The 14937-nt window shown below is 39.1% G+C and overlaps 1 protein-coding gene across 6 annotated transcripts in view; it reads left to right on the top strand.

Moving 5' to 3' along the window:
• SLC12A8 (solute carrier family 12 member 8) overlaps window positions 1-14937 on the top strand; it is a 246961-nt gene that overhangs the window by 84693 nt on the left and 147331 nt on the right. For all 6 annotated transcript variants that reach the window (XR_013158491.1, XR_013158492.1, XM_077118084.1 and 3 more), the window contains exon 4: window positions 1266-1457. Coding sequence is in view for 4 of the 6 variants with exons in the window: in XM_077118084.1 (XP_076974199.1) it covers window positions 1266-1457 (192 nt within the window). In the remaining 2 variants the exon portion in view is untranslated. The remainder of the gene's footprint in view (window positions 1-1265; window positions 1458-14937) is intronic.

A 14937-nucleotide genomic window follows, 5' to 3' on the forward strand; every position in this document is an offset into this window, starting at 1 on the left:
TAGGTCTAGCCCTCACCGAAGCATGTGAATCCCTGGATACGAGGGCCATCTTAGAGCCTGCCTGCCACACAAATGATCTGTATTTTAAAGATCTGACATTAGAATTACCTGAAAATCATATTTGATCATGAAAAAAATGGCAAATGTGAAATACCAAAAAATTAAGATAGAACTTCTAGGGGATGGCATAAAATGAAAATAAGTGGAACTCATACCAAGACTGTTTGAAAATATAAGCTACTGACCCCAAGGAATTGTTTGGCAGCATACTATAGTTTGTAAAATGTTGAAATGGCAGTTTGTTGTGAAGACTTAAAGATGTTTTTGTATAGGATATTTTATTATCACATGCAGACAATTTAAAATTATGAGCAAAGAAAGACAATGGCAAATATGTAATTTAATTAATAATATAAAATGAGCCAAATAAGTGACGATCATGCTCATCCATCATGAGCCTGCCAGCACCCACCTCACAGGAAGCTGGGCCCTGGGGAGATGGGTGGAGTTGGGGGGTATGTGGACCCTTTACTTAGCTCCTGATAGTTCTCCTTGTCCCCTGGTCTCACCACTTAACTCTGCATTGTCATCACCACCTTGCGTTCCCCCAGGCCTGGAGCATCTGGCAGCAGCTGATCTTTTTGTACACGTTCTCATGTTACAGTCTTTTTCTAGAGATACCACACAGAGGTTCTTATATGCCAATCCATTTGGCTCATTAGGAGGAAATTGAGGAAGTAGAACATCTACAAGCTTCATCATCATCATGAAGATATAATAATTACAACAATACTAGCAGTAGCAGTTAGTCTTTATTGAGTGCCTATTATATGACAGATGATATTCAAAGTGCTTTAAATGTATTTAATTCTCCTAAATTTAATATTTCCTGACAACCTATAAAAATAAATGTTAATATCATCCCTGTTTTACAGAAAAGGGCCTTGGGCAAAGGGGTGAGAGGTATTGGGGAGGTAGAGACCGTCGGATAGGAGCCTCATGCATTCACTAAGTAGCTTTGACTTTATTCTATAGGTGATGGAGAGTCATTGAGAGTTTAAAGCAAGGACATTTCCTTTCTTCCAGAATGTCTACAGGCCTTGGCTCTGGTGGTGCCTCCTTTTCCCCACCTCAGAGGCCCTGTTTTTCTTCCTGAGTTCAGCACTGTGATATGGGGGAGGTGGTCAGTGCTCCTGGAAGGGGCTGCGGCTGGTGTGGCCTCTTTCTTCCTGATCCCTGACCTTGCTTTTGCTGTTTTGCTGCAGGGAAACACAGGAGTGCTCGTGGGTATGTTTCTGGTGTCCTTCGTTGTGCTCGTGGCCCTTGTCACCGTGCTGTCAGGCATCGGAGTCGGGGAGCATTGCGGCGTTGGCAGCGGCGGCGTCTACTCCATGATTGCCTCCGTCCTCGGTGGGCAGGTGGGAGGCACAATTGGGCTGCTCTACGTGTTTGGACAGGTGAGCCCCAAGCTGAGGAGCAGGGCAGGGGGCTGCATCCCTGATGCCACCAGCATGAGGGATCCTCTTCCTAGACCTTGCTGTTTGCCAGCATCTCTCATTCACTTTCTTATTTGTCCTGCTGAGAGGGGAGGGTTGAAAAAATAGATGAGCACACTGGAGCCAAGCCAACTGTTCAGAGTTCTGACCCCTTGTTCTAGTTTGCTAGCTGGCAGAATGTGATATACCAGAAACAGAACAGCTTCTAAAAGGGGGAATTTATTAACTTGCAAGTTTACAGTTTTAAGGCCATGAAAATGTCCTGATTAAGCAAGTCTATAAAAATGTCCAAATTAGGGCACCAGTAAGAGGCTACCTTCACTCAAGAAAGGCCAATGAAGTTCAGGGTTTCTCTCTTTACTGGAAAGGCACGTGGCAAACATGGCGACATCTGCTCACTTTCTCTCAAGGCTTCTTGTTTCATGAAGCTTCCCCCGGGGCATCTTCCTTCTTCGTCTCCGAAGATTTCTGGCTGTGTGGGCTCTGTGGTTCTCATGTCTCTGAAGCTTTTTCTAAAATGTTTCCTCTTTTAAAGGATTCCAGTAAACTAATCAAGACCCACCTGGAATGGGTGAAGTCACATCTCCCTCTAAATCAAAGGTTAATACCCACAATTGGACACCCCACATCTCCATGGAGATAATCTAAATAAGTTCCCAACCTACAATACTGAATAGTATTACTGCCTCTGCAAGATTGGTCAGAATGAAAACATGGCTTTTCTAGGGTATATAATCCTTTCAAACTGGCATACCCCTTGGTCCATTGCTCCTTTCCTCTATCCTTCATGAATTCTTACTTTTTATTGCAATTTTATTGAGATATATTCACAAACCCTGTAATCATCCAAAGTGTACGATCAGTGGTTCACCATATCATCATATAGTTATGCATTCATCACACATTTTGAACATTTTCATTACTTCAAAAAAATCCATATAAAAATAGAAACAAAAATAAAAATGAAAAAGAACATCCAAACATCCCATACCTCTTCTCCCCTCCTAATATTTATTTATTGTCCTTATTATTTTAGTCATCTGTCCATACACTAGTTAAAGGGAATGTCAGCCACAGGTTTTCACAATCATGCAGTAACATTGTAAAAGCTATATAGTTATACAAAAGTTTTCTATATCTATATAAATTCTCATTTATATATATCAAGAATCAAGGCTACTGCAATACAGTTCAACAGTTTCAGTTATTCACTTCTAGCTATTCTAATCTACTAAAGAGAAAAAAGGAATATCTACATAATGCATAAGAATGACCTCCAGAATGAGCCCTCAACTCTGAGATCTCACAGCCACTGAAGCTTTTATTTTGTTGCATTTCTTTTCCCCCTTTTGGCCAGGAAGTCTTTCTTAATCTCACAGTGCCAGGGCCAGGCTCATCCCTAGGAGTCATGTCCCACATTGCCAGGGAGACTTTCACCCTTGGAAGTCATGTCCCACATAGCGGGAAGGGCAGTGAGTTCACCTGCATAGTTGGCTTAGTGAAAGAGGCCACATCTGAGCAACCAAAGAAATTCTCTGAGAGTGACTCTTAGGCACAATTATAAGTAGTCTTAGTTTCTTCTTTGCAGGAATAAGTTTCATAAGGGTAAACCCAAGATTGAGGGCTCAGCCTATTAAATTTGTTGTCCTCAATGCTTCAGAGAATATCTTGAATTCTCCAGGAGGGGAATTTTAATATTTCCCCATTTTCTCTAGGGAGTTTACAAATATTTTTTTATTCTCTGCCCAAATTACTCTGGGATATATTGGGGCACACATTAACCTGGTCAAACCAACAAGATCTAACTCCTTATTCAAGGTTCCATGTAATTACCCTCATGAATTCCTTTCTTATTATTAATATTTTATTCATACAGTTGAATACAGAAACTGTAACTGTTGCCAAACACAAAGAGATTTGTATTAAACAATGGTTGCTCAGTATTGACCCCATCTGCTATATAGGATCTGTAGCACAGAGACTATTATATTTATATGCGCAAGTTTCCAGTTTCTAATTCCACATAGATCAAATGGGTAATTTGTATTGTTACAAATAATTGGAGATTACACTGGTTAAAATAGGATAATAATAGTTTACATAAGCATATACATACAACTGCAATTTCTGAAGAACATTAGTAAACTAAATCCAATATTTAATTACAAATGTTTGTCAATTTAAACATTTCTCAGAATTCTCTAGTTTTGTTTATCTAATTACTTTTCTTTATAATATTCTAACCATCATCAACCATGATGATATTGGCTTCTTTCATGATGCTAATCTTTTTTTTTTAATACTTTTATTGACAAATCTTCACAAATGTACAGTCCATATATGGTTGACAATCAGTGGCTTACAATATCATGATATAGTTGTGTTTTCTTCAACATAATCATTTTTTTTATGAAACATAACCACATACAAACACAAACATTCTTACCATATGATTATTCCATTCTTTTTATATAATCAATAACTCACAAAATCATCACATAGTTGTATATTCATCATCATGATCATTTCTTAGAACATTTACATCAATTCAGAAAAAGAAATAAAAAGAAAACAGAAAAAATTCATACATACCGTGCCTCCACCCCTCCCTTTCATTGATCACTAGCATTTCAATCTATGAAATTTATTTTAACATTTGTTCCCCCTATTATTTATTTATTTTTAATCCATATGTTCTACCCGTCTGTCAATAAGGTAGATAAAAGGAGCATCAGACACTAGGTTTTCACAACCACACAGTCACATTGCAAAAGCTATATCATTATACAATCTTCTTGAAGAAACATGGCTACTGGAACTCCAACAGCTCTACATTTTCAGGCTGTTCCCTCCAGCCTCTCCATTACACCATAACAAAACAGGTGATATCTATTTAATGTGTAAGAATAACTTCCAGGATAACCTCTTGACTCTGTTTGGAATCTCTCCTCCATTGACACTTTATTTTGTCTCATTTCACTCTTCCCCCTTTTGGTTGAGAAGGTTTTCTCAATCCCTTGATGTTGCGTCCCAGCTTATTCTGGGATTTCTGTCCCATGTTGCCAGGAAGGTCTACACCTCTGGGAGTCATGTCCCATGTAGAGAGGAGGAGGGCAGTGAGTTTGTTTATTGTGTTGGCTGAGAGAGAGAGGCCACATCTGAGCAACGAAGAGGTTCTCTTGGGGGTGAATCTTAGGCCTAATTTTAAGTAGACTTGACCTGTCCTATGCAGGGTTAAGTTTTTTATGTGTAAACCCCAAGACTGGGGGCTCAGCCTATTGCTTTGGTTGTCCCCGCTGCTTGTGAGAATATCCAGAATTCTCCACTTGGGGAAATTGAATTTTCCCCTTTTCTCACCATTCTCCCAAGGAGACTTTGCAAATACTTTTTTATTCACTGTTCAGTCAGTCTGGGATTTATCAGGGAATCACTCTGGGCAAACCTACAAAATTTATGAGGCTAATCTTTTATTTGTACATCCCCCCACACCCTATTTTCCAAACATGAGAGTACTGAATGAAAGATTAAAATTCAGATTTGAGATATTTACTTCTTTTAGTTTATTTGAAGAACTCTGAATTATAAATTGATGGCAAGCAGAACGAGAATAAAAAAATAATAAAAGTATTACTAGTTATACGTACTTTAATCCTCATGTTGTATTATTACATGAATTGCAATTTGTGGTATAACGTTACTAAATACTCTTGCATATTCATCTGATTTTCACTGATGTTGCCACATTCTTTACAAACCATCTGGTTAAAAATGGTTCCATGATACAGATGATCAATGAGGTCATGGCCAGAGATCCCAACGAAACAAGTTTCCAAAACACTGACGAGAATTTGATTCAGCTTTTGCACATCGTGTTGTCTCATTTTCTCTTTGCTGGTCCACCCAAAGCTGTCAGTGAGGTCTGCTGTGGATGCAGCTTCCTGATCTAGGAGCAGAAGCTGAGCAAACAACCACTGCAGCTGTAATGGTGTGATTCAAACCTTTGCAGCCATTTTTTTCCTTCAACTCCAAAGAACCAAGCTCTTCAGGACCAAGAGAAAATAAAGCATCTCTGAATGCAGGTGTGAAGTGAAGAGTCTGAAGAAGACAATTAAAGTAACAGCTTCCCCCCTAATTTCTGATTCCACTTAAATTGGTGAATTGTTTAGGAGCAGGAGGCTCCAAAGCTTTAGTCTTTAATGTCTTCCCTTTTCCGTATTGACTCTTTGGCACACTGGAATAATCCTCTTCAAACAGTTTTCCAAACATTGTAAAGCCAAACACTATCTGTCCAAGCCCAGACTCCTGCCCCAGGAGGAGAAAAGAAGATGCCCCAGTGAGGGCTGCCATGTTAGAAAGGGCGGGTCTCCTTATGGATTCTTGATTTGATCAGTGAGGTAGGGACTGAACCAGTAACTTCCTTCCTACCCTTTCTTGACAGGGGAGGACACAGCAGTGGCTGAAGCCCAGTTGGCGCCTGGGTGACCTGGTCCACCCAGGATTCTTTTGCACAAAAGAGGGGGCATTTTGTCTGTGCCAAAGGACATTCTTAGAAGCTGGTGCTTCTCAAATGAGTTGAAGTTATCAGGCATATTTAATAGTTCCTGGCCTTCACAAGGAGGCTGAAAGCCATTGAGGGGACCAATCTGTCTGAGAAGAAAGAACACAAATGAGGAGGCAGCTTCATCGGGATGGACGAAGACTCTCAGAAAACCAGTGCATTAAAGAGAAATATGAAGTCTTATTTAGCTAAACCACAGGAATAGTGACTTAATGTGGAGGAAACAAAGTTCAGGCATTTAAAAGCAGCTCTTTGTAACCATTTCTTGGGTTGAAAAAGCTTTTATGATAGTGCAAAGAGTGGTTGAAAAAACAATTTTTTAAAAAAGAATCTGTTTACATAAGAGTACAAATGTCTCCTCAAAGAAATCACAAGTTTTGTTTCTTTTATTTTTAAGCAGCAGGGACAGGATATTTCAGCATAAATACATCTGATTCCCCAATAGCACAAAACTCTGTGTGTGTGTGTGTGTGTGTGTGTGTGTGTAGGGCAGATGCATGGAAGGCAAACAGATTGTCCCTGTACTCTAAAAAGCACTTGCTTTTTCTGGAGAAAGATCTTTAAGCAGAGTAGTTTGAAAGGTGAGTAACAAGTGGTCGATTTACTTTATTTCCCTAGGGATTTGTATATTGATTTTTTACTTCTCTGCTATTTTATAGCTCAGCAAGATGAGAAACAAATGTCATCTGTTTTCCCCCTTTCCAGTAGACAACAAGCAGCCTCTGGAAGCAGATACCAAGACGGGGGAACAGTGCTGAAGCAGTAGAAAGGATTCTGGGTAGAGAGAGGGAACTGTGTTATTGTGATTTGGAAGGAATAATGTGCACAAATGAGATATTTTCCAAACACTGGTAGGCGCAGCCTGAGAAGCCATTGCATCAACATCCTGCTTGTTTTGCTTCCTTTCCTTTTGTGCCTCAGTCCAAAACATTGGAGTCCCTGTGGTACGAGCCCCTGTTGTGCCTGTGCCCTGTCTGAAGTTGACCTGAGCTGGGGATCTGGGTGTGACTGTTGTAAATCCTTTTCTCATGTTGCTGGACTCAGTTTAATAGTATTTTGTTAAGGATTTTTGCATTTGTATTCATAAGGGTTATTGGTCTGCAGTTTTCTTTCGATGTCTTAGTCTAGTTTTGTTATCAGGGTAATACTTCAAAGACTAAGTTAGGAGATGTTACTTCCTCTTTTATGTGTTGGAAGAGTCTGAGCAGTGTTGGTGTTCATGCCTTAAATGTTTAGTAGAATTCTATAGTGAAACTATCTGGTCCTGGACTTTTCTTTGTAGGAAATTTTTTTTATTACTACGCCAATCTCTTGTTATATACGCATTCCAATTTTATACTTCTTCTTGAGTTACTTTTGGTCATGTGTGTGTTTCTAGGGAGTTGTCCTTTTCATCTAGGTTATCTGATTTATTGGCGTATCACTGTTCATAGAATTCCCTTATAATCCCTTTTTTTTCCTATGAGATTGGTAATAATGTCCCTCTCCTCTTTCCTGCTTTTAATGAGTCTTCTCCCTTTTTTTCTTGGTAAGGTATGCCAACTTTTGGTTTCACTGATTTTCATTTATTTCCACTCTAATTTTTATTATTTCTTTCCCTTTGCTTGCTTGGCTTTTAGTTTGCTGTTCTTTTTATAGTTTCTTAAAGTGGATGGTTAGGTTATTGATTTGCAGTTTTTCTTCCTCTAACATGTGGTTGGAGTCTGAGCTTCCTTTTTCCTGGTTCTTTTTAACCCCTTCATTTCAGGGCACACATGCATTTGTTTATCTGTATTGAGAGCTAGAATAAATTGCCTGACTTTGCTGTGGAGCAGGGGTCAGCAAACAACTTCTGTTAAGGGTCAGGTCAAAAATATTTTAGGCTTTATGGGTCACATGTCTGTCACAGCTACTCAACTCTGCCATTGTAGTATGAAAGTACCTATAGACAGATATATGGACATAGCTGTGTTCCAGGAAAACTTTCTTTAAAAAAACAGGCAGCAAGCAGGATTTGGTTTACCAGTCCTTTCTGTAGAGCATCAAAAATTAGAAGATAAAACACTTAAAATAATGACTTTAAAATAATGATTTTTACAAACTTTTCATTGTCCTGCACCCTCCAAAACCCTCCTCCTCCTCATCTCTCTGAAGCCTTGGTGGCAGTCACATCCTTTTAGATGTCAGCCCCCCTGGCTGGTGGAGGAGATGGAGGCCTGGAGCCCCTTCTCACTCCCCACTCCACCCACTTTTTGGGATTTGAGAACTTGTTTGGGACTGCTTCTCCCAGACAACAAAAATGGCTAGTTTCATCCTGCACTGTCATATTTAAAAGCACTTATTAATGGTTAAATCCTCAGTACAAAATCAGTGGAGGATTAGAAAGCTTTTGTAGGGCTGATACAGGCCTGGGGGTTTCATTATGGGAGTATGCAGGACATAGAATAAACCAGCGAGAACTTTGTTCTAGTTTATTAAGCTGCTGGAATGCAATATACCAGAAATGGAATGGCTTTTATAAAGGGAATTTAATAAGTTACAAGTTTACAGTTCTAAGTCCTAAAAAAATGTCCAAATTAAGGCACCCACAAGAGGTTACCTTCACTCAAGAAAGGCCGATGGGAAGGACTTCCTGGAAGATGGCGGCTTAGTAAGACGCGCGGATCTTAGTTTCTTCTCCAGGACACCTACTAGGGGAGTAGAAACGATACAGAAAGCGCCCAAAGCCACAACAGAGATAAAAAAGACAGCGTACCCCATCCTGGAACGGCTGGCTGGCTGAGAGAAGCAGCTCGGGTGAGATCGCCGAGGCGCGCGGGCCTTACCGGGCGGGGTGGCAAGCGGCCGGAGTTACTCCCTTCCCCCTTCCCGGGCCGGCTGGGAGAATTGGAGAGGCGGTCCCCTGAAACAAAGACGGCTGGCGCCCACACCACGCGCAGCCCCCGGACCAACTGAGAGAATTGGATCGGAAACCCCCAGGCCGCGGAGAACGGTGACGGGTGGGGGAGGCCCCTTCCAAACCCGTGACTCCCGGGGAACGTGCACTCTCTCGGGCGGGCCGCTGCCGCTGGCGCCCTCCCGCCACGTTTGTTGCCCAGGGCTGACTAGGAAATTCGGACGGGCTCTTTCCCTGGCTGCGGCGACCAGCAACCCTCCCTGCGTTCGGACCCCGGGCCGGCTCAAGCCGTTTCGGCTAGCGAACCCCCCGGACGGCGAGAGTTTTCCAAAGTTTAAGGTCCCACAGCACCTTTTACTGGTGGGACCCGCAGACAAACGTGTGCCACGAGCGCCACCTACTGGGCAGGATAAGAAAAACAGAAACCAGAGATTTCACAGAAAAATATTACAACCTTGCTGGGTCCAACACCAAGAGAAATCTGAATAAATGCCCAGACGCCAGCAGCAGAAGATAACTGTCCACGCTCAAAAGATTGAGAATATGGCCCAGTCAAAGGAACAAACCAATAGCTCAAATGAGACACAAGAGCTGAGACAACTAATCCTGAATATACGAACAGAAATGGAAAACCTCTTCAAAAATGAAATCGATAAATTGAGGGAGGACATGAAGAGGACATGGGCTGAACATAAAGAAGAAATAGAAAAACTGAAAAAACAAATCGCAGAACTTATGGAAGTGAAGGATAAAGTAGCAAACATAGAAAAAATAATGGATAGCTACAATGATAGATTTAAAGAGACAGAAGATAGAATTAGTGATTTGGAGGATGGAACATCTGAATCCCAAAAAGAAACAGAAACTATAGGGAAAAGAATGGAAAAATTTGAACAGGGTATCAGGGAACTCAAGGACAATATGAACCGCACAAATATACGTGTTGTGGGTGTCCCAGAAGGAGAAGAGAAGGGAAAAGGAGGAGAAAAACTAATGGAAGAAATTTTCACTGAAAATTTCCCAACTCTTATGAAAGACCTAAAATTACAGATCCAAGAAGTGCAGCGCACCCCAAAGAGATTAGACCCAAATAGGCGTTCTCCAAGACACTTACTAGTTAGAATGTCAGAGGTCAAAGAGAAAGAGAAGATCTTGAAAGCAGCAAGAGAAAAACAATCCATTACATACAAGGGAAACCCAATAAGACTTTGTGTAGATTTCTCAGCAGAAACCATGGAAGCTAGAAGACAGTGGGATGATATATTTAAAATACTAAAAGAGAAAAACTGCCAACCAAGACTCCTATATCCAGCAAAATTATCCTTCAAAAATGAGGGAGAAATTAAAACATTCTCAGACAAAAAGTCACTGAAAGAATTTGTGACCAAGAGACCAGCTCTGCAAGAAATACTAAAGGGAGCACTAGAGTCAGATACAAAAAGACAGAAGAGAGAGATATGGAAAAGAGTGTAGAAAGAAGGAAAATCAGATGTGATATATATAATACAAAAGGCAAAATGTTAGAGGAAAATATTATCCAAACAGTAATAACACTAAATGTCAATGGACTGAATTCCCCAATCAAAAGACATAGATTGGCAGAATGGATTAAAAAACAGGATCCTTCTATATGCTGTCTACAGGAAACACATCTTAGACCCAAAGATAAACATAGGTTGAAAGTGAAAGGTTGGGAAAAGATATTTCATGCAAATAACAACCAGAAAAGAGCAGGAGTGGCTATACTAATATCCAACAAATTAGACTTCAAATGTAAAACAGTTAAAAGAGACAAAGAAGGACACTATATACTAATAAAAGGAACAATTAAACAAGAAGACATAACAATCATAAATATTTACGCACCGAATCAGAATGCCCCAAAATACGTGAGGAATATACTGCAAACACTGAAAAGGGAAATAGACTCATATACCATAATAGTTGGAGACTTCAACTCACCACTCTCATCAAGGGACAGAACATCTAGACAGAGGATCAACAAAGAAATAGAGAATCTGAATATTACTATAAATGAACTAGACTTAATAGACATTTATAGGACATTACATCCCACAACAGCAGGATACACCTTTTTCTCAAGTGCTCATGGATCATTCTCAAAGATAGACCATATGCTGGGTCACAAAGCAAGTCTTAACAAATTTAAAAAGATTGAAATCTTACACAACACTTTCTCGGACCATAAAGGAATGATGTTGGAAATCAATAATAGGCAGAGTGCCAGAAAATTCACAAATATGTGGAGGCTCAACAACACACTCCTAAACAACGACTGGGTCAAAGAAGAAATTGCAAGAGAAATTAGCAAATACCTTGAGGCGAATGAAAATGAAAACACAACATATCAAAACTTATGGGACGCAGCAAAGGCAGTGCTAAGAGGGAAATTTATTGCTCTAAATGCCTATATCAGAAAAGAAGAAAAGGCAAAAATTCAGGAATTAACTATCCATTTGGAAGAACTGGAGAAAGAACAGCAAGCTAACCCCAAAGCAAGCAAAAGGAAAGAAATAACAAAGATTAGAGCACAAATAAATGAAATTGAAAACATGAAAACAATAGAGAAAATCAATAAGGCCAGAAGTTGGTTCTATGAGAAAATCAATAAGATTGATGGGCCCTTAGCAAGATTGACAAAAAGAAGAAGAGAGAGGATGCAAATAAATAAGATCAGAAATGGAAGAGGAGACATAACTACTGACCTCACAGAAATAAAGGAGGTAATAACAGGATACTATGAACAACTTTACGCTAATAAATACAACAATTTAGAGGAAATGGACGGGTTCCTGGAAAGACATGAACAACCAACTTTGACTCAAGAAGACATAGATGACCTCAACAAACCAATCACAAGTAAAGAAATTGAATTAGTCATTCAAAAGCTTCCTAAAAAGAAAAGTCCAGGACCAGATGGCTTCACATGTGAATTCTACCAAACGTTCCAGAAAGAATTAGTACCAATTCTCTTCAAACTCTTCAAAAAAATCGAAGTGGAGGGAAAACTACCTAATTCATTCTATGAAGCCAACATCACCCTCATACCAAAACCAGGCAAAGATATTACAAAAAAAGAAAACTACAGACCAATCTCTCTAATGAATACAGATGCAAAAATCCTCAATAAAATTCTAGCAAATCGTACCCAACAACACATTAAAAGAATTATACATCATGACCAAGTAGGATTCATCCCAGGTATGCAAGGATGGTTCAACATAAGAAAATCAATTAATGTAATACACCATATCAACAAATCAAAGCAGAAAAATCACATGATCATCTCAATTGATGCAGAGAAGGCATTCGACAAGATTCAACATCCTTTCCTGTTGAAAACACTTCAAAAGATAGGAATACAAGGGAACTTCCTTAAAATGATAGAGGGAATATATGAAAAACCCACAGCTAATATCATCCTCAATGGGGAAAAATTGAAAACTTTCCCCCTAAGATCAGGAACAAGACAAGGGTGTCCACTATCACCACTATTATTCAACATTGTGTTGGAGGTTCTAGCCAGAGCAATTAGACAAGAAAAAGAAATACAAGGCATCAAAATTGGAAAGGAAGAAGTAAAACTATCACTGTTTGCAGACGATATGATATTATACGTCGAAAACCCGGAAAAATCCACAACAAAACTACTAGAGCTAATAAATGAGTACAGCAAAGTAGCAGGTTACAAGATCAACATTCAAAAATCTGTAGCATTTCTATACACTAGTAAGGAACAAGCTGAGGGGGAAATCAAGAAACGAATCCCATTCACAATTGCAACTGAAAGAATAAAATACCTAGGAATAAATTTAACTAAAGAGACAAAAAACCTATATAAAGAAAACTACAAAAAACTGCTAAAAGAAATCACAGAAGACCTAAATAGATGGAAGGGCATACCGTGTTCATGGATTGGAAGACTAAATATAGTTAAGATGTCAATCCTACCTAAATTGATTTACAGATTCAATGCAATACCAATCAAAATCCCAACAACTTATTTTTCAGAAATAGAAAAACCAATAAGCAAATTTATCTGGAAGGGCAGGGTGCCCCGAATTGCTAAAAACATCTTGAGGAAAAAAAACGAAGCTGGAGGTCTCGCGCTGCCTAACTTTAAGGCATATTATGAAGCCACAGTGGTCAAAACAGCATGGTATTGGCATAAAGATAGATATATCGACCAATGGAATCGAATAGAGTGCTCAGATATAGACCCTCTCCTCTATGGACATTTGATCTTTGATAAGGCAGTCAAGCCAACTCACCTGGGACAGAACAGTCTCTTCAATAAATGGTGCCTAGAGAACTGGATATCCATATGCAAAAGAATGAAAGAAGACCCATCTCTCACACCCTATACAAAAGTTAACTCAAAATGGATCAAAGATCTAAACATTAGGTCTAAGACCATAAAACAGTTAGAGGAAAATGTAGGGAGATATCTTATGGATCTTACAACTGGAGGCGGTTTTATGGACCTTAAACCTAAAGCAAGAGCACTGAAGAAGGAAATAAATAAATGGGAACTCCTCAAAATTAAACACTTTTGTGCATCAAAGAACTTCATCAAGAAAGTAGAAAGACAGCCTTCACAATGGGAGACAATATTTGGAAATGATATATCAGATAAAGGTCTAGTATCCAGAATTTATAAAGAGATTGTTCATCTCAACAACAAAAAGACAGCCAACCCAATTACAAAATGGGAAAAAGACTTGAACAGACACCTCTCAGAAGAGGAAATACGGATGGCCAAGAGGCACATGAAGAGATGCTCAATGTCCCTGGCCATTAGAGAAATGCAAATCAAAACCACAATGAGATATCATCTCACACCCACCAGAATGGCCATTATCAACAAAACAGAAAATGACAAGTGCTGGAGAGGATGCGGAGAAAGAGGCACACTTATCCACTGTTGGTGGGAATGTCAAAGGGTGCAACCACTGTGGAAGGCAGTTTGGCGGTTCCTCAAAAAGCTGAATATAGAATTGCCATACGACCCAGCAATACCATTGCTAGGTATCTACTCAAAGGACTTAAGGGCAAAGACACAAACGGACATTTGCACACCAATGTTTATAGCAGCATTATTTACAATTGCAAAGAGATGGAAACAGCCAAAATCTCCATCAACAGAAGAGTGGCTAAACAAACTGTGGTATATACATACGATGGAATATTATGCAGCTTTAAGACAAGATAAACTTATGAACCATGTAATAACATGGATGGACCTAGAGAATATTATGCTGAGTGAATCCAGCCAAAAACTAAAGGACAAATACTGTATGGTCCCACTGATGTGAACGGACATTCGAGAATAAACTTGAAATATGTCATTGGTAACAGAGTTCAGCAGGAGTTAGAAACAGGGTAAGACAATGGGTAATTGAAGCTGAAGGGATACAGACTGTGCAACAGGACTAGATACAAAAACTCAAAAATGGACAGCACAATAATACCTAATTGTAAAGTAATCATGTTAAAACACTGAATGAAGCTGCATCTGAGCTATAGGTTTTTGTTTTGTTTTGTGTTGTTTTGTTTTGATTTTACTATTATTACTTTTATTTTTTTCTCTATATTAACATTCTATATCTTTTTCGGTTATGTTGCTAGTTCTTCTAAACCAATGCAAATGTACTAAGAAATGATGATCATGCAGCTATGTGATGATGTTAAGAATTAATGATTGCATGTGTAGAATGGTATGATCTCTAAATGTTGGGTTAATTTCTTTTTTTCTGTTAATTAAAAAAAAAAAAGAGAAGGGATAATTGGAGATGAAGGGATACAGACTGTACAACGGGACTGGATATAAAAACTCAGAAATGGACAGCACAATACTACCCAATTGTAATGCAATTATGTTAAAACACTGAATGAAGCTGCATGTGAGGTATAGGTTTTTTGTTTTTTTTTTCTTTCTATTATTGTTTTAATTCTTATTCTGTTGTCTTTTTATTTCTTTTTCTAAA

The sequence above is a fragment of the Tamandua tetradactyla genome, chromosome 10 (genome assembly GCF_023851605.1).
Source record: "Tamandua tetradactyla isolate mTamTet1 chromosome 10, mTamTet1.pri, whole genome shotgun sequence".
Taxonomy (NCBI): domain Eukaryota; kingdom Metazoa; phylum Chordata; class Mammalia; order Pilosa; family Myrmecophagidae; genus Tamandua; species Tamandua tetradactyla.